The sequence below is a fragment of the Trachypithecus francoisi genome, unplaced genomic scaffold (genome assembly GCF_009764315.1).
Source record: "Trachypithecus francoisi isolate TF-2019V2 unplaced genomic scaffold, Tfra_2.0 Lachesis_group20, whole genome shotgun sequence".
NCBI lineage: Eukaryota > Metazoa > Chordata > Mammalia > Primates > Cercopithecidae > Trachypithecus > Trachypithecus francoisi.
Genome location: NW_022681466.1, coordinates 55,573,183 through 55,595,923, shown reverse-complemented (window position 1 = coordinate 55,595,923; position 22,741 = coordinate 55,573,183). Strand labels below are relative to the sequence as shown.

Here is a 22,741-nt window from a genome sequence, read left to right as displayed (position 1 = left end):
AGCTCTGCCTCCCGGGTTTACGCCATTCTCCTGCCTCAGCCTCCGGAGTAGCTGGGACTACAGGCGCCTGCCACCTCGCCCGGCTAGCTTTTTGTATTTTTAGTAGAGACGGGGTTTCACCGTGTTAGCCAGGATGGTCTCGATCTCCTGACCTCGTGATCCGCCCGTCTCGGCCTCCCAAAGTGCTGGGATTACAAGCTTGAGCCACCGCGCCCGGCCAACAGTATTTCATCTCATAATTAACAGCTATTAGTTAACTGAAGGAAAATTATGTATGTAGATTTCAAGACCAATGTGAGAACAAGTTATAGTGGCATTCATGGTTATGTGACTGTGTCAGTCACCTTAGACTTTAATAAGGGCAATATCTGAGTGGGCAAGAATGAGGTTTTTTTGTTCACAGATTTTCTTTTTTTTTTTTTTTTTTTTTTTTTGAGGCGGAGTCTCGCTCTGTCGCCCGGACTGGAGTGCAGTGGCCGGATCTCAGCTCACTGCAAGCTCCGCCTCCCGGGTTCCCGCCATTCTCCTGCCTCAGCCTCCCGAGTAGGTGCCCGCCACCTCGCCCGGCTAGTTTTTGTATTTTTTTAGTAGAGACGGGGTTTCACCGTATTAGCCAGGATGGTCTCGATCTCCTGACCTCGTGATCCGCCCGTCTCGGCCTCCCAAAGTGCTGGGATTACAGGCTTGAGCCACCGCGCCCGGCTGTTCACAGATTTTCATAATTTATGATAGTACATTATTTATCTCCTGCTATCTAAAGCCTTGGATTTCCTAGGAATATGAGGAAATCTATAATAGTTAAAACAAAGAAATTTCAACTTAGTTTGACAAAATGTGTAAGAACAAGTGAGGATTCAAATAATGGTTGGCCATTTTAAAGAACCTAATAATATGTTCAGGAGAATATATATCCCTTATGTGGCATACTTAATATGTACGCTCATTGGCCGGGCACAGTGGTTCACACCTGTAATCCCAGCACTTTGGGAGGCCGAGGCAGGCAGATCACGAGGTCAGGAGATCAAGACCATCCTGGCTAACATGGTGAAACCTCGTCTCTAAAATACTAAAATACAAAAAATTAGCCGGGCATGGTGGCAGGCACCTGTAGTCCCAGCTACTCGGGAGGCTGAGGCAGGAGAATGGCATGAACCCAGGAGGCGGAGCTTGCGGTGAGCCGAGATCGCACCACTGCACTCCAGCCTGGGCGACAGAGCGAGATTCTGTCTCAAAAAAAACAAAAAATACATATGTATGTATACACACACACACATACATGTATATACATATATACACATAAAATATATACACGTGTGTGTGTGTGTGTGTGTGTGTGTGTGTATATACTCTATAGTATCAGTCACTACACTCCAGCCTGGGTGACAGAGCGAGACTCTGTCTCAAAAAAATATTAAATAATAATTTCAGTCACTAATATGAAAGTCATTTTAAACTATTGACCTTATTCTAGGGAGAATCCAAAAGTCTTCTTAGGTTAAATGCAACCAAAGCATATGATTATAGAAATAGGAATGACAAAATGGTTAGCTTTTTAAAAGTTATGGATAATTCCTCTAACACTACACTACTACACCCATTTTCAAAGTGCCCTCATTGCTACTTTCAGTGAGCCTGAAAATACAGCCAATGAGTGCTGCCTCTGCCTAACAGATCTCAACAACAAGTCTCTCATCAACATCCACCATAATACAAAACTGAGACTGGTCTCAAGTGTACCTTTCATAGGACAGACATAAGTTTTAATATAGTATAGACTAAAAGCAAATGTATTAAGATGCAGTCTAGCAGTCTCTCCATTTTAAAAGAAGTCAGTAATCATTTAATTTCTATGTCTAATCAGAGTCCTTTAATGAATCAGAACTTTCTTTTACAAAAGTCACTGAGGTAGAAGGAATCCTCTCTGTCAACATTAGAATGGAGAATAATTATCCTTTGGTTTGTAAATTTCACCAGGCGATCTCCAACAGCATCTCCAAGCAATGTTCATATTACTCCGCCCAGAAGACAACATCAGGCTGGTAAGTTAGTGGTGTCATCATAACTTTCTTCCTCAAAAGACTATCTAAGATAGCCAGCCAACATTGAACAGTCATTTTTACATCCCAGCACAGTGCTGGGAACTATGTGAAGTAAGAGAGAAGATAATGTGGAATGTTGTGAAATAATTTAATGGTTTAAGACTGTTGGTAAACACCAGTTTGTAAGTTATTAACTATAATAACAATTGAAGTTCAGAAAATCGAGAAAAACCTTGGGGATTTGACCTAGATGAGGAAGGTTTATGTAGTCAGCGGAGCTTGAGCTGACTCTTGAAAGATCATGAGATTTGGATTGGTAGAAAGAAATTATTCTAGATAAGGACTTAACAAGCAAAAACACACATAGAGAAGGACAAGGAGGGAGTGAAATGGCCAAAGATCGATGCTGGCTTCACACTCAGGAGACTTGGACTTAGGTGCTAAGTCATATGATACTGAACAAGTTACTTTACCCTGTCTATGCCCATTTCCTCATCTCCTGACTACTTCTTCTGTTGAGAGGGTCAACTGGACATGAAAACATACTGAATAGGGCAAAATGCTAAGTATGGGGATTATTATTGGGAAGATAGAGACTAGAAAACAAGGCAGGCAAATATGGATTTAGTGCTATAAACTGGAGGTCTCAAACTGGCAGTGTATAGGCCAGAGATATGTTTTGTTTGGATCACAGCGTTTTTTTAAAAAAATGTAAGCCAGAATTTTAACGTTAGGTGAGGTCTAGCATGGGTTCTTAATTTACCATAATGCTCTTTTTGAGACAGAGTCTCGCTCTGTTGCCCAGGCTGGAGTGCCATGGCACAATCTCAGCTCACTGCAACCTCCGCCTCCCAGGTTCGATCAATTCTCCTGCCTCAGCCTCCCAAGCAGCTGGGATTATAGGCACGCGCTACCACGCTCAGCTAATTTTTGTATTTTTAGTAGAGATGGGGTTTCACCTAATTGGGCAGGCTGGTCTCAAACTCCTGACCTTGTGATCCACCCACGTCGGCCTCACAAAGTGCTGGGATTACAGGCATGAGCCACGGTGCCCAGCCCCTGTTGTCTTCTTAAGTCAAGTGTCACCATTTGTCATCATTCCTGCACTGTTGTAGTAGTACCTCCAATAAAACTAGGAAAACAAAACCGAGATGAGCATATTTCTTTGTGGAAATTGGAAAGTATTTCTACCCATTCAATATTCACGTGGCTTACTTTCCTTATTTACATTTCCCATCTGAGCCTCTTAGGAGTGTCCAATCATTTGACTTCCCTGGATCACATTGGAAAAAGAAGAATTGTCTTGGGCCACACATAAAATACACTAACACTAACGATAGCTGATGAGCTTAAAAAAAAAAAAATCAGGAATATCTCATAATGTTTTCAGAAAGTTTATGAATTTGTGCTGGGCCACATTCAAAGCCATCTTGGGCTACATGTGACCCATAGGCCATGGGTTGCACAAGCTTGCTGCTTGCTCTAGATTACTAGCTAAAGGTAGTACCTCTCCCTTTTCAATAAGCAGTTGTGAAACATCACAGGTTTTTCAGCCAAAGAATGCCATGGGACAGCTATAGTAGTTAGGGAAGATTCCTCAGAAGCTAATACAGAATAGAGAGGAGGAAAAGATCATTTTAAATCAGGGAGGCCTGCTAAGGTAGTTATTGCAGTAATCTAGGCATGTGGTAATAAGTCCTTTGATTAGAATATATAAAAATTTAAAGGAATCCTTTCATAGTTGTTTTATATCTTATTTTTAATTTTTTAAATGTTTTATATCCTAACCAAAAGTAACATTATACATTTATATAAATCTTGTCTGTATTTCTTGATATATTTCTTTCTTAAATAATTATTTAAGGCTGGGCGCAGGTGCTCACGCTTATAATCCCAGCACTTTGGGAGACTGAGGTGGGCAGATCATTTGAAGTCAAGAGTTCAAGACCAGCCTAGCCAACATGGTAAAACCCTGTCTCTACTAAAAATACAAAAATTAGCCAGGCGTGGTGGCACACACCTGTAGCTACCCAGGAGGCTGAGGCAGGAGAAGCACTTGAACCTGGGAGGTGGTGGTTGCAGTGAGCCAAGATTGCACCATTACACTCCAACCTGGATGACAGAACGAGATTCCGTCTCAAAAAATAATCATAATGTTATTATTGTTATTTAAAAGGGAACAGGGGGATGCAATTCTTACAGTATTAATAATCTGGAGTGGCTGGGGTGTGGTGGCTCATGTCTGTAATCCCAGCACTTTGGGAGGCCGAGGCAGGAGTTCAAGATCAGCCTAGGCAACATGGCAAAATCCTGTCTCTACAAAAAGTAAAAAATTAGCTGGGCATAGTGGCATGCCAGCTACTCGGGAGGCTGAGGTGGGAGTATTGCTTGAGCCTGGCAGGTCAAGGCTGCAGTGAGCCATGATCACGCCACTGCCCTCAACCTGGGCAACAGTGCAAGACCCTGTCTCTAATAATCATCATCATCATCATCTGAAGCAATGATTCTCAAACTTTAAAATATATCACATGGCCGGGCGCGGTGGCTCAAGCCTGTAATCCCAGCACTTTGGGAGGCCGAGACGGGTGGATCACGAGGTCAGGAGATCGAGACCATCCTGGCTAACATGGTGAAACCCCACCTCTACTAAAAAAATACAAAAAACTAGCCGGGCGAGGTGGCAGGCGCCTGTAGTCCCAGCTACTCGGGAGGCTGAGGCAGGAGAATGGCGTAAACCCGGGAGGCGGAGCTTGCAGTGAGCTGAGATCCGGCCACTGCACTCCAGCCTGGGCAACAGAGCGAGACTTCGTCTCAAACAAAAATAAAATAAAATAAAATAAAATAAAATAAAAAATATATCACAATCACCTGGAGAGGTTTGTTAAATCACTAATTGCTGGACTGCACATGCAGAGTTTGATTAGTAAAGGGGAAGCAGAGATAATTTGTATTTTTAAGCCAGTTTTGAAACACTACTGATGCTGCTGATCCAGGAATCACACTTGGAGTACACCTCTTTGAAAACCCATAACAACAATCATTTGCACATACGCACATACTGGATGCCCAATGAATATTTGCTGATAGCTTTCAACATTTGTGTGTTTTGGTAAAGCTAAAGCTTTAAAGAGATCTAATATCACTTTACCATTTTCTCATTGATAACCTTCTGGAATTTGGTGTGAACCTCTAAATATTAAAATAATTTTAACTACATAAAGACTTGGAAGAACATGAAGGAAGCAGTTATGAAGGCAGAGCTGGCAATTCTTTTCTTACTAAAATATGCATCTTCAGCTGCTTTACATTTATAAAATAAATTCAGAAAATGTAACTTACGCCTCTGAATTCAAAGTTCACATGACAAGTCATTTTACAGTTGTTTTGAATTGTTACAAACACATAGTCATTATGTTTCAGATTATTGAGTGAGTCATCTTCAAGAAAATGAGTCAATGCATTGTATGACTTTGGACAAATTAGCACTTCTCTAACTGAAAGGAGCATTTGTAGACTCAAAGCAAAGCCTTTTGTTTTGAGTTAAATTTGGAATGCTGAAACTCTTAAGATTTGTGCAGAAGGTTAAAAGTTTGATAGTCAGCTGAAAGTCTTGCCTTTTTTTTTTTTTTTTTGAGACAGAGTCTATCTCTGTCGCCCGGGCTGGAGTGCGGTGGCTCAATCGCGGCTCTTTGCAACCTCTGCCTCCTGGGTTCAAGTGATTCTCCTGTCTCAGCCCCCCCAGTAGCTGGGATTACAGACACGTGCCACCATACCCGGCTAATTTTTTGTATTTTTAGTAGAGACGGGTTTTCGCCATGTTGGCCAGGCTGGTCTTAAACTCCTGACCTCAGGTGATCTCCCCATCTCGGCCTCCCAAAGTGCTGGGATTACAGGCATGAGCCACCGCGCCCACTAAAAGTCTTGCCTTTATTTTTTAAATAACCCAACCAAACCACACATTTTGCTTTAGCATTGAAAACAGGACGAAGCCAATCTTTTCCTCCAGGGAAGCTCTGTGTTCCAAATACAGGCATCAAGCGTTAACTTTAGTACTTAGGAAAACTGTAGCTAGTAAAATAAAGGAAGTGGTTTTATAGTACTCTTGCACGTTACCAAAGATCAACCATTTAATTAAAACAATAATCTGAGAAATTAAGAATTCTCAGGACATTTGAAGTAACTTCAATTGATGTTCTTAACTAAAGCTGAAGTGCTGATAAGGTACAAAGAAGTCTTTTTTGAGTACTTTGCAGGATAATTTAAGAAAATGAGGAGTTTTATTATTTTGGTTTTCATCATATGTTGCTTCTAAAATGGAAGTTGGTTTATTTTTTCTAGCTATAAATCTATTATGTGGGTTTTTTTTCTCCCAGTCAAACAATGCAAAAAGGTATAAATAAAGTAAAAATCACTCTGTATTCTACATTCTGAGAAAATCATTGTTAGCAATTTGTATAAGCATCCTTCCACTCTTTTTAAAAATATGTATATATAAGAGAGAGAGAGTGTAAAGAGTGAGAGGAAGAGCGTTGTTTTGTTTCTACAGAAATGTGACAAAAATAGAAATAACTTTTTGTAACCTACTTTCTTCATAGTTTATCATGGATGTCTTTCCATGTCAATAAATAAATCGTGGTTTTTAATGGCTACATGGAATATAATTCATATTTAAGAATTTCATAGAGACAGACTGATTTAAAAAAAATATTCAGAGACTTCTTCAAGTTCTAATATTTTTCTTTTGAAGACAGTGTTCTTTAGTCTACTAGTGTCACAAGTGAAGCCTGTTTTAATTTTGGCTATTGGTTTTGCTTCATTCTTTTGACTAGCGTTTAATATTTACATACTTTTGGAACCTTTCTCTCTGATGGATTGGGTGAACTGCCTGTCTTAGACATTGGGTCTTTATAATGTAGTTTACTGGGGGTAATTAATTTCTTTTCACAAAGAGTCTTACATCATGCACGCAGGGGCATGCATGTAAGACTCTTGGTATAGAGAAATTCTTTTGTTTTTTTGTTTGTTTATTTTTTTTGAGACAGAGTTTCGCTCTTTTGCCCAGGCTGGAGTGCAGTGGCACAATCTCAGCTCACCACAACCTCTGCCTCCCAGGTTCAAGCGATTCTCCTGCCTCAGCCTCCTGAGTAGCTGGGATTACAGGCATGCGCCACCACGCCCAGCTAATTTTTTATATTTTTAGTAGGGAATGGGGTTTCTCCATGTTGGTCAGGCTGGTCTCGACCTCCCAACCTCAGGTGATCTGCCTGCCTCGGCTTCCCAAAGTGCTGGGATTATAAGTATGAGCCCCTGTGCCCAGCGGTGAAAAGAAATTAAAGGCAAAGGTACAGTTTAAGCTTGAGGAGGAGTATTTCCTGATGTTAGATGATGCTGAAGAGAGAAGCTCTTTTTTTTTTTTTTTTTTTTTTGAGATGGAGTCTCACTTTGTCACCCAGGCTGGAGTGCAGTGGTGCGTTCTCAGCTCACTGCAGCCTCTGCCTCCCGGGTTCCACCGATTCTCGTGACTCAGCCTCCTAAGTACCTGGGATTACAGGCACATACCACAACGCCCCACTAATTTTTATATTTTTAGTAGAGACCGGGTTTCATCATGATGGCCGGGCTAGTTTCGAACTCCTGACTTCAAGTGATCCACCCGCCTCAGCCTCCCAAAGTGCTGGGATTACAGGTGCGAGCCACCGCTCTAAGCCAAGAGACGCTCTTTTATCAGGTGGTGTTTGTAAACTGCTTGTAATTAGGTTAAGCATTTAAATTAGATGCCGAGGGAATAGCATTATTCTTTGATAGATGAGCTTTGAAAACAGGTTGGGTTTTTCAGGAATAAAGCAGAGGCAGGGGATGACTTCTCAGACCTACTTCAGTCCTAAGACTGCTGGATCCAATTCACCTGAAACTTGTAATAGGATTCCAAATTTAGGCAGTAAATGTAGTTTCTTGGAAATATAAGCTCAGTTACTATTGCTGTCAAGTTTTAAAATCCAGAATATTGTTTTGTTCAGACAATTAAAATGTACTTCAGTAGTGTCCTTTTCAAGGAGAACTTTAGTTGATTAATGAAATGCATCTCAATTGTCTTATTCCAGTCATTGATTTCAATATAAGTTCTGGAGACTGAAGAAACATTGGAACTGCTGTCATTTTCAAAATTAGGGTATTATGAACAAAATTGCCATTTTAAATTTATTTGATTGTGTTAATAAATTAAATTACTACATTTTGCTTAATCTTATCTCCAGTGGAGGAATATGAAATAAACCTCAAACCAGGATGGGCGTTAGACTTTTCCTTATGGCTGTGGCACATAGATTTTTAATTCCTTAACCTAGAATCTTGAAGCTTAAAAGGAACTTTTTTTTTTTTTTTGAGAGTCTCACTCACCCTGTTGCCTAGGCTGGAGTGGAGTGGCCTGATCTCAACGTACTGCAGCCTCCTCCTCCCGGGATCCAGTAATTCTCCTGCCTCAGCCACCTGAGCAGCTGGGATTACAGACACACGCCACCACACCCAGCTAATTTTTTTTGTATTTTTAGTAGAGAGAGGATTTTGCCATGTTGGCCAGGCATCTCGAACTCCTGACCTCAAGTGATCCGCCTGCCTCAGTCTCCCAAAGTTTTGAGATTACAGGCATGAACCACTGCGCCCAGCCTAAAAGGAACTTTAAATAAAGTCTTGGGTTTATCCCCTCACGTTTCAGAAATTTTTCTTCAAAGATTTTTATCGGCCGGGCGCGGTGGCTCACGCCTGTAATCCCGGCACTTTGGGAGGCCGAGGCGGGCGGATCACAAGGTCAGGAGATCGAGACCACGGTGAAACCCCGTCTCTACTAAAAATACAAAAAAAAAAAAAAAAGCCGGGCGCCGTGGCGGGCGCCTGTAGTCCCAGCTGCTCGGGAGGCTGAGGCAGGAGAATGGCGGGAACCCGGGAGGCGGAGCTTGCAGTGAGCTGAGATCCGGCCACTGCACTCCAGCCTGGTGGACAGAGCCAGACTCCGTCTCAAAAAAAAAAAAAAGATTTTTATCTCATCCTTCTAATTAGGAGATAGGTGTTGAATTAATACTGTAGGTACTATCTAGAGGCCTGTGATCAAATTCCAGGAACTCTTAAGTGCTATTCTTCCATTTAAGAAGCTTAAAATTGACCAGTCTGGACAACATGGTGAAACCTCATCTCTACCAAAGATACAAAAAATTAGCCAAGCATGGTGGCAGGTACTTGTGGTCCCAGCTCTTTGGGAGGCTGAGGTGGGAGGATTGCTTGACCCCGGGAGGCAGAGGTTGCAGAACACCCCACTGCATTCCAGCCTGGGTAACAGAGTGAAACACAAAAACAAAAAAGAAGCTGAAAATTGAATGGATCTGAAATACGCATGGTATTCAAACCTAAGTCAGTATGAAATGGCTGGGGCCCTTCTCATTAGGTTTGGGAACTTCTGTTACAGTTTGAGTAAGCAAGGGCGAGCCAAACATTTGAAATGCTTTTGATATTATAAAATAAACTTTTTAAAAAGAGACAACTGGCCGGGCGAAGTGGCTTGCGCCTGTAATCCCAGCACTTTGGGAGGCTGAGGCGGGTGGATCATAAGGTCAAGAGATCGAGAGCATCCTGGCCAACATGGTGAAACCCCGTCTCTACTAAAAATACAAAAAGTAGCCAGGCGCAGTGGCAGGCGCCTGTAATCCCATTTACTCGGGAGGCTGAGACAGGAGAATTGCTTGAACCCAGGGGGCAGAGGTTTCAGTGAGCTGAGATCACACCACTGCACTCCAGCCTGGGCGACAGAGTGAAACTCAATCTCAAAAAAAAAAAAAAAAAAAAAACAACTAATGTTTGCAGTGAATATCACTTACAAAGAAACTCTTATAGCCCACTTCTAACTTGGCCTGGTAACTTGCATTATAGGTAATACTTATGAAAGTTATATTTTTCCTTTTATCAGCTTTGACTTAGCCAATCAGTTGCCACTGGTTGGTGTAGGAGCTGTAGATAAATTGTCAGAAACAAAGTTCAGTTGTTCCCAGGCCATTTGTATTTGAGCCTTGCCAGAAATTCTTGGAGCCTTGACAGAGAATAAAAGAGCCTCTAACACATTCAGGAAACTTGGGCCAAGGGAGGCCCAAGTACAAATATGTAATAATATACAAGATCTTGTTTATAAGAAATTCTAGTTTACCTGCACCAGGATTTCTGATGAATTAACATGTTGTAGAGTGTTTCCCCAATCAGAGAAGGAGTCAGTACTGCCTCCCAGTCAGCCACATGTACATTTACTATTTATTCATTGTTGTGTGTGTATAATGTCCCACTCTTGATCCCAGCCTTCTAGATCTTAGTCCATTTAAATGTTAGTTCCTCTTAGCTTCTCATAAGTGAATTTGGTTTTAAATGCTCAATTACTTCATGGAACATGAAGTCAGAAGTACAGTTCTCTATCTTATGCATTTGGCATCAGAATGGTAAGCATTACATTCTTGTTATATCCATTCTTATTGGAAACAAGATTTAATGTAGCCACTTCTGCCGTTTATGTTTCCCTAAATTTTCCTAGGAGTATCAGAATAGAGACAAAAAGATAGCCACGGGAGTCTCACCTCTGCCTTGCTAAATGGGTCATTTGAGCTGTGTAACTATGCCTCTTTTTCCCTTGGCCTGGCTATTTTGGAACAGTGACAGAGTTAAGAGGAGGGAGACTCTAAGAACAGCAGCACTGAAAAAAAAATTCCAAATAGAAATTTCTGACAAATATAATGAGCCAGTTGATGGATTAGAATTCTGTTTCTCTAAGGAATAGGGGTTATTTTACACAGAAGAATTTGCCTCCAGAGCACATTTTTCTGGCTTCAAAGATCTGTCATTTTGCCAGGTGGGTGGTTCACGCCTGTAATCCCAGCACTTTGGGAGGCCGAAGTGGCTGGAGTTCGGCCTGAGGCAGGAGTTCGAGACCAGCCTGGCCATTTGGCCAACATGGTGAAACCCTGTCTCTATAAAAATACAAAAATTAGGTGTGGTGGCGTGCACCTGTAATCCCAGTTACTCAGAAGGCTGAGGCAAGAGAATCGCTTAAACCCAGGAAGCAGAGGTTGCAATGAGCCGAGATCACACCATTGCACTCCAACCTAGGTGACAGAGGGAGACCCTGTCTCAAAAAAAAAAAAAAAAAAACCGGGTGCAGTGGCTCGCGCCTGTAATCCTAGCACTTTGGGAGGCCGAGGCAGGCGGATTGCCTGAGCCTGGGCAACATGGTGAAACCCCATCTGTACTAAAATACAAAGAAGAAAAAAAAAAAAAAAAGGCCGGGCATGGCAGCATGTGCCTGTTAGTCTCAGCTCCCCAGGAGGCTGAGGCAGGACAATTGCTTGAACCTGGGAGGCGGAGGTTGCAGTGAGCCAAGATCACACCACTGCACTCCAGCATGGGGGACAGAGCAAGACTCCGTCTCTTAAAAAAAAAAGCTGTCTTTAAAATTATTAACAAATGAAAGAAGAGTAGCCTAGACTATACACTCGATGAGGGCATAGATCATGTCTGTCTCTTCCACCTTTGAATCCTCAGCACTTGGCATTGTTATTGTATATGTATAATAAATATTTACATAAATATTCATAATATATACATAAATATGTGTAATATTTGAATGTGTTGCCTGTAGTTGTTTTATTTTTAAGGCTTATAAGATACCTTTTGGCTTTGGGAGGCCAAGATGGGCGGATCACGAGGTCAGGAGATCAAGACCATCCTGGCTAACACGGTGAAACCTCATCTCTACTAAAAGAAATACAAAAAAAAACTAGCCGGGCGAGGTGGCGGGCGCCTGTAGTCCCAGCTACTCGGGAGGCTGAGGCAGGAGAATGGTGTAAACCTGGGAGGCGGAGCTTGCAGTGAGCTGAGATCCGGCCACTGCACTCCAGCCTGGGTGACAGAACAAGACTCCATCTCAAAAAAAAAAGGATACCTTTTGGAACTTACTAAGAAAATTTCCAAACATATTAAAGTAGAAAGTACATCCTCAGCCAGGCGTAGTGACTCACACCTGTAAAAAAAAGAAAGAAAGAAAGTACATCCTCATAAACTCATTACTCAGCTTTTTTTTTTTTTTTTTTTGGACCAGAGTCTCACTCTGTCACCCAGGCTGGAGGGCAGTGGTGTGATCTCAGCTCACTGCAACCTCTGCCTCTTGGGTTCCAGCGATGCTCCTGCCTCAGCCTCCTGAGTAGCTGGGATTACAGGCATGCCCCACCACACCCATCTAATTTTTTTTTGTATTTGTAGTAGAGACAGGGTTTCACCATGTTGGCTAGGCTGGTCTTGAACTCCTGACCTCAGGTGATCTGCCTACCTGGCCTCCCAAAGTGCTGGATTATAGGCGTAAGCCACCGCACCTGGCCATTACTCAGCTTTAATAACCATCAGCCTTTTGCCTGACTTCTTTCATCTATCCCCACTCCGTGTTAAATTTTTTTGTTGGAACATTTTAAAGTAAAACTCAGAAACCATGCCATTTCACTCCAGGTACTTAAGAAAAAGTCACAGTAACCACAATGCCATTATTACATTAACAATAAATCCTTAATTTCATCTAAGACCCTGTCCATATTCAAATTTTCTGAGGGTCTTTATAAAATTTAATTAAGCAACAAATTAAAACTTTTGACAAAAAATGAGAAGTTTCTGAAAATGCAATCTCCTTTAATTATCATTGAAACTTAAGAAAATCTTATAGTGCATTAACATGCAGCAATTCAGTATAGCAAAGTCAATACTCCCCTTAGATGTTGCTAATAGTTTGCTCCATATTATAATTGTTTGTGGGAATTGCATCTCTGAGACCAATGCTCACATTCATATACCTCACATTTCCCTCTTCAGTCTTTATTACGCACTGTGGTAATTAGTATAAATTACGCTAATAACATCTTATTGAGCATTTACTGTGTGCCAAGCATGGTGCTTTACATGTATTATTTTATAAGATTCTTAAAACAACCAGACAGATAGGTATTATTATATCTCCCTCCAGTTAATTTAGTAACTTACCAAAGGTTTTATAGCTAGTATACAAGCTGAGATTTTAATTTACGTCTCCTAACTACTGACTCTGCTGCCTTCCTGAGTATGCTAAAGACGCTGATGAAAAAGGGTTGAAATGATCTGAAATTAACGTTCTAAATTTCATAATTTCTCTGTTGTGTGCTAACTTCCAGGCTGTAAGACTGGAAAGTACTTACCAGAATCGAACACGCTATATGGTAGTGGTTTCAACTAATGGTAGACAAGACACTGAAGAAAGCATCGTCCTAGGAATGGATTTCTCCTCTAATGACAGGTATGGTGGTACCATTTCAAAATGTGAAAACTGCGTTTTAAGTAACCTGTTCCAGTTGCTTTTTTTTTGGTGGGGGGCGGGGGGACGGAGTGTCATCACTCTGTTGCCCAGACTGGAGTGCAGTGGCATAATCTCGGTTCACTGCAACCTCTGCCTCCTGGGTTCAAGCAATTCTCCTGCCTCAGCCTCCCAAGTAGCTGGGATTACAGGTGTGCACCACTATGCCCAATTAATTTTTGTATTTTTAGTAGAGACAGAGTTTTGCCATGTTGGCCAGTTTCAAACTCCTGACTTCAAGTGATCCACCCACCTCAGCCTCCCAAAGTGCTGAGATGACAGGCGTGAGCCACTGTGCCTGACCCCAGTTGCCTTTTATCACAAAAATATCTTGTGCAGTTCTGCTGTTAAAGTACAAGATATAAAACTAAAGAACATAAGTATCTTAGCCACAGTCTTGAGAAACAAGAATGTTTAGTGAATGTCTTTAGTCCTGAGTTTCTAATTTACCATTATTCCATACCTTCATCTCATCTTTAGATAGTCACAATATAAAGCAAGTGGTTTCAAAGTTACATTTAAAAAGCTGCCTTTTTATTTCTTTTTTTGAGACAATGTCTCGCTCTGTTCCCCAAGCTGAAGCCGTGATACAGTCACAGCTCACTACAGCCTCAAATTCCTCTACCTCACCCTCCTAAGTAGCTTGAAGTACAGGCATGCACCACCATACCCAGCTATTTGGCCTTTTTTTTTTTTTCCTTATTTTTCTGGAGACGAGATTTCCTTATGTTGGCCAGGCTGGTCTTGAATTCCTGGGCTTAAGCGATCCTCCCACTTGGGCTTCCCAAAGTTCTGGAATTATAGGCATGAGCCTTGCGCCTGGCCTACTCTATTGTAGTCAGTAATGATTCACTTTGGTGATTATAGGGCACCCAGCCTTTGTGGTAGTATACCAGTGGTCCCAGATCCAAAGAGATCCCACTTAAACTACAATCTGTTTTATTTATCCATGTCCTTAAACCTTGCTTTTACCAAATGTTATGCCTCCTTTTTCTTTTTATTGAGTAAAAAAGGATGGGGGGGGTGGGCATGGGGTGGTACAGGATGGCTCCTTAAACTCAAAGCAGAACTTTTTATGTACCTTTGGCTTTAGCTGTACTTTACATTCTATGATGAAAGATAACACCCAACACCTACCCTTTTTGTGTGTCATTAAGGTTTGTTGCTTTCCTTTTTTATTTTTCCCACTTTTTCTGGAGAAACCTTCGGAAGACTGTGGAATGTGGCTGCTAAGCAGATCTTTACACTCTGGATAATAAGCCTCAGGAAATCCTGCCAGATGTCTCAAAGCATTGACTTCCTGGTTCAGGACTAGAATGGAACTTTGGAGTAGCTAGGGGTGTGACCCAGGCCTAGGGAAATTTAGTCACAAAGAGAGGAGGAGCCTGGGAATGATTCTAATTGTCCTGATGTTGAGGGGGAAAAAATCACTTTATCACTAGAAAGTTTCCCAAACCAATGTTTACCTTATTCCTATATAGGAGTCAACCTGAAAATGACTTGGGGGTTCACAGGGATTCCCAAAGTTATTAGCTTGTATACCACTTAAAGCATTTAATTGTAGGCTCTAAATTTACACGGGCTTCAGCACTTTGGGAGGCCGAGACAGGCGGATCACGAGGTCCGGAGATCGAGACCATCCTGGCTAACACGGTGAAACCCCGTCTCTACTAAAAAAAAAAAAAGAAATACAAAAAACTAGCCGGGCGACGTGGCGGGCACCTGTAGTCCCAGCTACTCGGGAGGCTGAGGCAGGAGAACAGCGTAAACCCGGGAGTCGGAGCTTATAGTGAGCTGAGATCCGGCCACTGCACTCCAGCCTGGGCGACAGAGCAAGACTCCGTCTCAAAATAAATAAATAAATAAAATAAAATAAAATAAATTTACACGGGCTTGTAAACCACATTTAGGAAGCTCTCTCCTGCATAGTTTTAACTTCTGATTAAGCAACAGAGCTTTCAGTAAGCATTTTCCTGTAACAGCACCTACCTTGTTTACCTTCATTAGGATTTTAGGACCTCTAATTTAGGTTTTTAATCTCTCTAGATCTGTATTGTCCAGTATAGTAGCCACTAACCATATGTGCCCCTTCCTTCCTGCCTGCCTGCCTGCCTTCTTTCGTCTTCCTTCCTTTCTTTTTTCCTTTTTGTGGAGAACATGGTCTCTCTGTGTTGTCCAGGCTGGTCTCAACTCCTGAGCTCCTGCCTCTGCCTTCCTGAGTGCTGGGATTATAGGCATGAGCGACTGCATACAGCATGCATTGGTCTTTTTAAATAGATTAAAATTAAATGAAATTTCAGTTCCTCAGTTCCAACTAGTCACATTTCAAGTATTCAGTGACCGTATGTGCTAGTGGCTATCATATTAGTACATGTATAGAACATTTTCCATTCTTGCAGAAAGTTCAGTTGGACAGCACTGTTCTAGCTAGTATTTCCTTTGTTCAGTTCTCCCTGACCCCCTCCCTTGAAAACCCTATAAAACAGGAACAGGAACCTCACGAAGCTTCAATTGAATCTTCCCCTAGAGACAGAAGACAATAACCGCAGATTCTCCTGACCCAGAATATGAGCAAGCACATGTCTAATCTTAGCTCTTTCACTTTGTCCTAAACTTTACCAGAAAGAATGCATATTAATATAGGTACCCAGTAGTTTATACTCGGTGAATTACATCTGTCTTTTGCCAATGGCCCTGTCTGATTCGTATCTGACCGGTGTCACTAGCCAAAGGAAATTTTAGTTTATAGAAGACAAAATAAGACATGAAACGCCAGAAACTAGTTTTCATTCTGTTTGCTAAACTTAGTGTTATGAAATTCCCATACATCCTCGCTTTAATGAGTCCTTGGACTGTAAGAAGTCTCAGGTGCTCAGGTAATCTAAAATCATTTCTGTCTCAGTTGTTGTTGAAGGAATTTGAATTTGTATCATTTCATATCTGAGAATGTAAAATGTTAATGCTTCAAAATAGTATTAAGCCTAAGTGGAACCCAGATAATGACAAGTACAAATAGTTCTTAATAATACGTTGCAGCCAATTCATTTAGCCCACTTACAAGTTCTTTGAGTATTATGTTATATTTAAATAAATTTTTTAGTATGCAGCATAATCTTGGTTTCTAAAATGTAACATATATTTTACGTTATAAAATAATAGATCTTCGTGGTTTGTTGTTGTTGTTGTTGTTGTTTTTCCATTTCTTTTTGTCCTCCTAACACCTTGAAATGTCTGGTACATAGCAGGCACTAAATAAACCGTTATTGAATGAGTTGAATATTTACTAAAGTAAGTAGTTATACTTTAATGGAGAAAAATCTTGAGAGACTGAGGTAACCTGGATAAAAATACCAAGTGTGCCTTATTCAGGCCTTTCCTTCCTGTTGTGTGAAAAAGCTACTTCTTTTTTTTTTTTTTTTTTTTTTTTTGAGACAGAGTCTCGCTCTGTGGCCAAGCTGGAGTGCAGTGGTGCAGTCTCAGCTCACTGCAACCTCCGCCTCCCAGGTTCAAGCGATTCTCCTGCCTCAGCCTCCCGAGCAGCTGGGACTACAGGCACGCACCATCATGCCCAGCTAATTTTTGTATTTTTAGTAGAGATGGGGTTTCACCATGTTGACCAGGATGGTCTCAATCTCTTGACCTTGTGATCCGCCTGCCTCAGCTTCCCAAAGTGCTGGGATTACAGACGTGAGCCACCACACCCAGCTGAAAAAGCTGCTTCTTAATGTAAAAAAGCATTCTGGCCTGAATACAAGCCAAAAATGTAATGTTGATTCCTGTATATCAATGTCACTTGTCCAAAGGTTAACCAAAATCTGGTCACGAGCTTATAGATCACACTCTTTTGCAGCGTCTATATCTTTTTATATAGTTAATTTCTGGATTTGTCACTGGGCTACCAACCCATCATATTTATATTCCAAATTATACTTGTTGCTAAGAACCTGTCTAAGCACTCACTAAATACAAAGCAAAAAGCTACCGTAAAACTATCCCCACTTCATCTTGTGAAGCCATTTTCAAAACAAATTTTTTGTGCGCTCATCTCATCTCCTCAACAAAACTTATGGTAGAGCTGTCTTGCTCCTGGACTCTGGCATGGCAGCTGTTTTTCTGTTGTTCAGGTCCAGGTTGCAATGTGGATAAGCTCTTTCAGTCTTGATTTGAATCTCCTGAGCTCTGGAATCACTCTTTTTGAGACGGAGTCTTGCTCTGTCTCCAGAGCTGGAGTGCAATGGCGCAGTCTCAGCTCACTGCAACTTCTGCCTCCCAGGTTCAAGTGATTCTCCTGCCTCAGCCTCCTGAGTAGCTGGGATAACAGGCGCCTGCCACTGCACCCAGCTAATTTTTGTATTTTTAGTGCAGAGACGGGGTTTCACCATGTTGGCCAGGCTGGTCTTGAACTCCTGACCTCAGGTGATCCGCCCACCTCAGCCTCTCAGAGTGCTGGGATTACAGCCTGGCCAACATGGTGAAACCCCATCTCTACTAAAAGTACAAAAAATTAGCCAGGTGTGGTGGCGCTCACCTGTAATCCCAGCTACTGGGGAGGTTGAGGTAGGGAAATTGCTTGAACCTGGGAGTCAGTGGTTTCAGTGAGCCGAGACTACACCACTGCACTCCAGCCTGGGCAACAAAGTAAGACTGCATCTCAAAAAAAAAAAAAAAAAAAAATCATTGGAGTTCAGTTGGGCACTGTACCTTGTGCTAAGACCTGCCAAATGCAAGTCAGCAGCAATCATCTGCATTTTTTAGATAGTGGTCATTTGCAAGATGACAATGTAGGAAGCTGAGTCAGCAAGTTTTCTTCATTAAATATTTAAGGAACTATCTCTTTAAAACAGCTCCTGAGGACATACATAAGATTAATAGTGATATGGCTGGGCGTGGTGGCTCAAGCCTGTAATCCCAGCACTTTGGGAGGCCAAGACGGGCGGATCACGAGGTCAGGAGATCGAGACCATCCTGGCTAATATGGTGAAACCCCGTCTCTACTAAAAAATACAAAAAACTAGCCGGGCGAGGTGGCGGGCGCCTGTAGTCCCAGCTACTTGGGAGGCTGAGGCAGGAGAATGGCGTAAACCCGGGGGACGGAGCTTGCAGTGAGCTGAGATCCGGCCACTGCACTCCAGCCTGGGCGACACAACGAGACTCCGTCTCAAAAAAAAAAAAAAAAAAAAAAGATTAATAGTGATATGATAGAAATTTCTTCACTGTAACACGTATGCCAGAATTTAGAATTTAAGAGTTTATCCTTGGTGTTGAAAGAGTTAGTAAACAAAAGACTGCTTCCCAGAGTAACAGGGAGTAACTTGTGGACTATTTCTTGTCTTGCAGTAGCACTTGTACCATGGGCTTAGTTTTGCCTCTCTGGAGCGACACGCTAATTCATTTGGATGGTGATGGGTAAGAGATTTTTTATTCTGTTACAGAAAGCCAAGGGATGGGGCTCCATCTTACTGCACATTCATTCAGCTAAAAGGGAGGCCCAGTGTGCCAACCGAACTTTCATGTCAGCAGCTCAATGAGTCCTTTTAAACTCCTGTTTTGTAAAGTGGAGTAAAAATACAACTTGCCAGGGTCTTTCACTTCTGTTCTTCTAGGCCGACTGTGGTAGGAATCAAGACAAAGAAGAACTAGTTTGTTGGCTCTTTAATCTGAGCATGTGCGACTGTTGCAATGCTCTCCCAAAGGATGATATGTTCTGTTTCAAATAACCTCTTGCCGCCTCTGCCAGCTGTCAGCCTACAGTATAACCCCTTTACTGTGCCAGTTCCTTCCAGTGACCCCACCCCCACCCTACCTCCTAATGTTTTTAGAATGTGTCCCCAAGAGACCAAGATGTTTGCTCCAGTTTATAAAACCAGGGTCAGGTTTGCTAAGAACCACAAGACCTCCAAATAGAAATATACAGAACATTTTGTCCATAGCTACAGCTGGGAAACTGTATTTAATTCCCTAACTCCAATATGGGAATCCATTCATTTTGCTTGGTAGATGAAGTCAAGACAATTTGTCAAAGCTTTATGGTCAAGTCTTATACGCTAGTTAAAACTTCTACGTGAAATGCCTAATGATTCCCTCTACGGAGCCAGTTGTGGTTAGCCTGGGATACATCCGTGAAAACTCACAACTGAAATAACCTACCCTAATTTGTGGATTTTTGTCTTGTTCTCATTTGTCCTTAGTGGGTTCAGTGTATCGACGGATAATAGAGTTCACATATTCAAACCTGTATCTGTGCAGGCAATGTGGTAAGATGACTTTTACTATCTCTACAAAAGAGTTTTAATGTTATTGGAGCAATATTTTGTAAGAAATGTCTGAAATGATACAATTTGCTTTGAAAATGCTAAATGATCTGTTTGTGTAACCATCGTAGTTAAAGATGACCTAGAAATGCAATATTCAAATTTTTAACAATTGGAAGGCCTTGAGTTTTGGTGAACAAGTGAAATTCAGAGGAATTCAGAGGTGGTATTCTTAGGCTCTGGCAGAGACTTAATGGTTTAGATAAGCCAGTTGATACTGAGCTTTTTTAGGGACACATTGACTAAGTTAATTACTTAGTGGACTAAGAGCCAAATCTAGAACATACACTGCTATGCATTAGCTATTTCTTTTTTTTTTTTTTTTTTTGAGACGAAGCCTCACTCTGTTGCCCAGGCTGGAGTGCAGTAGTGCAATCTCGGCTCACTGCCACCTCTGCCTCCCAGGTTCAAGCGATTCTTCTGCCTCAGCCTCCCGAGTAGCTAGGACTACAGGCATGTGCCACCACGCCTGGCTAATTTTTTTGTATTTTTTAGTAGAAACAGGGTTTCACCATATTGGCCAGGCTGGTCTCATACTCCTGACCTCATGATCCGCCCACCTCAGCCCCCCAAAGTGGTGGGATTACAGGTGTGAGCCACTGCGCCTGGCCTGCATTAGCTATTTCGTAAGGTAACCAGGGATAGCATTCACAGAGTTACTTTATGGATAGATAAATTTCCATTTAAACTGCTGGTGGCTATTTGCATAATGCAAATAAAGCCTAGAGAAAACATTATACTTGCTAATAACCATCAGCTGGCATATGGACATTTCAGGGCTATTTACTACATGCCAGATGTTTTACATGGATTTTATTTAATCATCATACCAAGCCCCCAAAATAATATTATTAGCCCCTTACTATGGGTTAGAAAACATGCTTTGGAGGGATTACATAACTGCCCTGAGAGTATTTCTTACATTTAGACAGGATAGATATTTCTCTCTCTCTCTCTCTCTCTCTCTGTCTCTCTTTTAAAGAGACAGGGTCTCCCTCTGTTGCCCAGGCTGGAGTACAGTGGTACAATCATAGCTTATGGCAGCCTCCAACTGCTGGGCTCGAGTGTTCTTCCTACCTCAGCCTCCTAAGCAGCTATGACTACAGGCATGTGCCACTACACCTGGCTAATTTTTTTTATTTTTTTGTGGAGACGGGGGTCTCTCTGTGTTGCCCAGACTGGTCTTGAACTCCTGGCCTCAAGCAGTCCTCCTGCCTTGGCCTCCCAAAGTGCTGGGATTGCAGGTGTGAGCCACTGCACCTCGCCTCTTATTCTCTTATTTTAGATTATCTAGAAAATTACCTAATAGCTGGGCGCGGTGGTTCAAGCCTGTAATCCCAGCACTTTGGGAGGCCGAGACAGGCGGATCACAGTCAGGAGATCAAGACCATCCTGGCTAACACGGTGAAACTCCGTCTCTACTAAAAAATACAAAAAACTAGCCGGGCAAGGTGGCGGGCGCCTGTAGTCCCAGCTACTCGGGAGGCTGAGGCAGGAGAATGGCGTAAACCCGGGAGGCAGAGCTTGCAGTGAGCTGAGATTGGGCCACTGCACTCCAGCCTGGGCGACAGAGCGAGACTCCGTCTCAAAAAAAAAAAAAAAAAGAAAGAAAATTATCTAATATAGCCAGAGAATGATGTGACTAAGATTCAGAATTCATTCCCCAGTCAGGGATTTGAATTTCAGTTTCTTATTCAGCTGCCTGTTAGGTAGTAGAAGTCCCCATGAGGAGTGGAATGGACAGAATGCAAGCAAAACAAGAAATAAAAGAACCTGAAAAAGACCCCAGGGAGATAAACTACCCCTGAAAACAGAATTGATAGGATGGAAGTATGTGGAGTCCAAAGCGTCACTGAAAAATTAAGTCTTATCATTACCTGCAGTGATTGAGATAGGACAGAGTTTCAGGTCATGTGTTTAGACCAGATTTTTAGAGTTAGGGCATATTTTGCAGGTAAGTTTCTCATGGAAAACTTAGGAAATTTATGACCTCCTTTGACTAAGGTTCAGTTAAAGACAATTGACTTATCTGTTCTTAAGTAACAAGTAAATCCAAACAGCAGTAACAACCATAAATGACAGCATTTTCAGGTATATTTTGGGGAAGAGTACAGAGCAGTCTTAATTCAAGTAATAACCTTAAATCAAGCTTTGATGTTCTAAAGCAAGCTTGTCCAACCCATGGCCCATAGGCCACATGCATCCCAGAACGGCTTTGCATGTGGCCCAACACAAATTCATAAAACTTTCCTAAAATTCTAATCCAAATTCATAAAACTTTCCTAAAATACGAGATTTTTTTTGCAATTTTTTTTTTTTTTTTTTTTTGAAACGGAGTCTCGCTCTGTCGCCCAGGCTGGAGTGCAGTGGCCGGATCTCAGCTCACTGCAAGCTCCGCCTCCGGGTTTACGCCATTCTCTCGCCTCAGCCTCCCGAGTAGCTGGGACTACAGGCGCCCGCCACCTCGCCCGGCTAGTTTTTTGTATTTTTTTAGTAGAGACGGGGTTTCACCGTGTTAGCCAGGATGGTCTCGATCTCCTGACCTCGTGATCCGCCCGTCTCGGCCTCCCAAAGTGCTGGGATTACAGGCTTGAGCCACCGCGCCCGGCTTTTTTTTTTTTTTTTTTTTTAGCTCATTAACTATCAGTAGTGTATTCTGTGTGTGGCCCAAGACAGTTCTTCCAATGTGGCCCAGAGAAGCCAAAAAATTAGACATCCCTGTAAAAGTAAACTGATCATAACTCTTATTGCAGAATAAACTTTTCTTGATGTACCTTATGGGGAGTAGTGAGTTGAAGTCACAGGGGAAAAAAAATAGATGATGTGTGGATGAAAGCAACGTTTAGACCAGGTGTTTCCTTCACAGGAAGATAGTTACTGCAGCCTCCCACTCCGATGCAGCTGGAGTATCTGAGGTGGCTAGGCCTTGAGTGTATTTTAGGACAATTGCACCAGCCTCTGTGGCAGATGCTTTTGGAGCATGTGTTTCCTAGATG

General features: G+C 42.1%; 1 protein-coding gene across 7 annotated transcripts in view; it reads left to right on the top strand.

Moving 5' to 3' along the window:
- Nucleotides 1-22,741, top strand: part of SSH2 (slingshot protein phosphatase 2) — a 314,778-nt gene that overhangs the window by 240,020 nt on the left and 52,017 nt on the right. For 6 of the 7 annotated variants that reach the window (XM_033184405.1, XM_033184409.1, XM_033184408.1 and 3 more), the window contains 4 exons: nt 1,975-2,039; nt 13,256-13,377; nt 18,772-18,840; nt 19,623-19,688. In XM_033184405.1, the coding sequence (XP_033040296.1) occupies nt 1,975-2,039; nt 13,256-13,377; nt 18,772-18,840; nt 19,623-19,688 (322 nt within the window). The remainder of the gene's footprint in view (nt 1-1,974; nt 2,040-13,255; nt 13,378-18,771; nt 18,841-19,622; nt 19,689-22,741) is intronic. The other variant, XM_033184407.1, reaches the window with a different exon arrangement.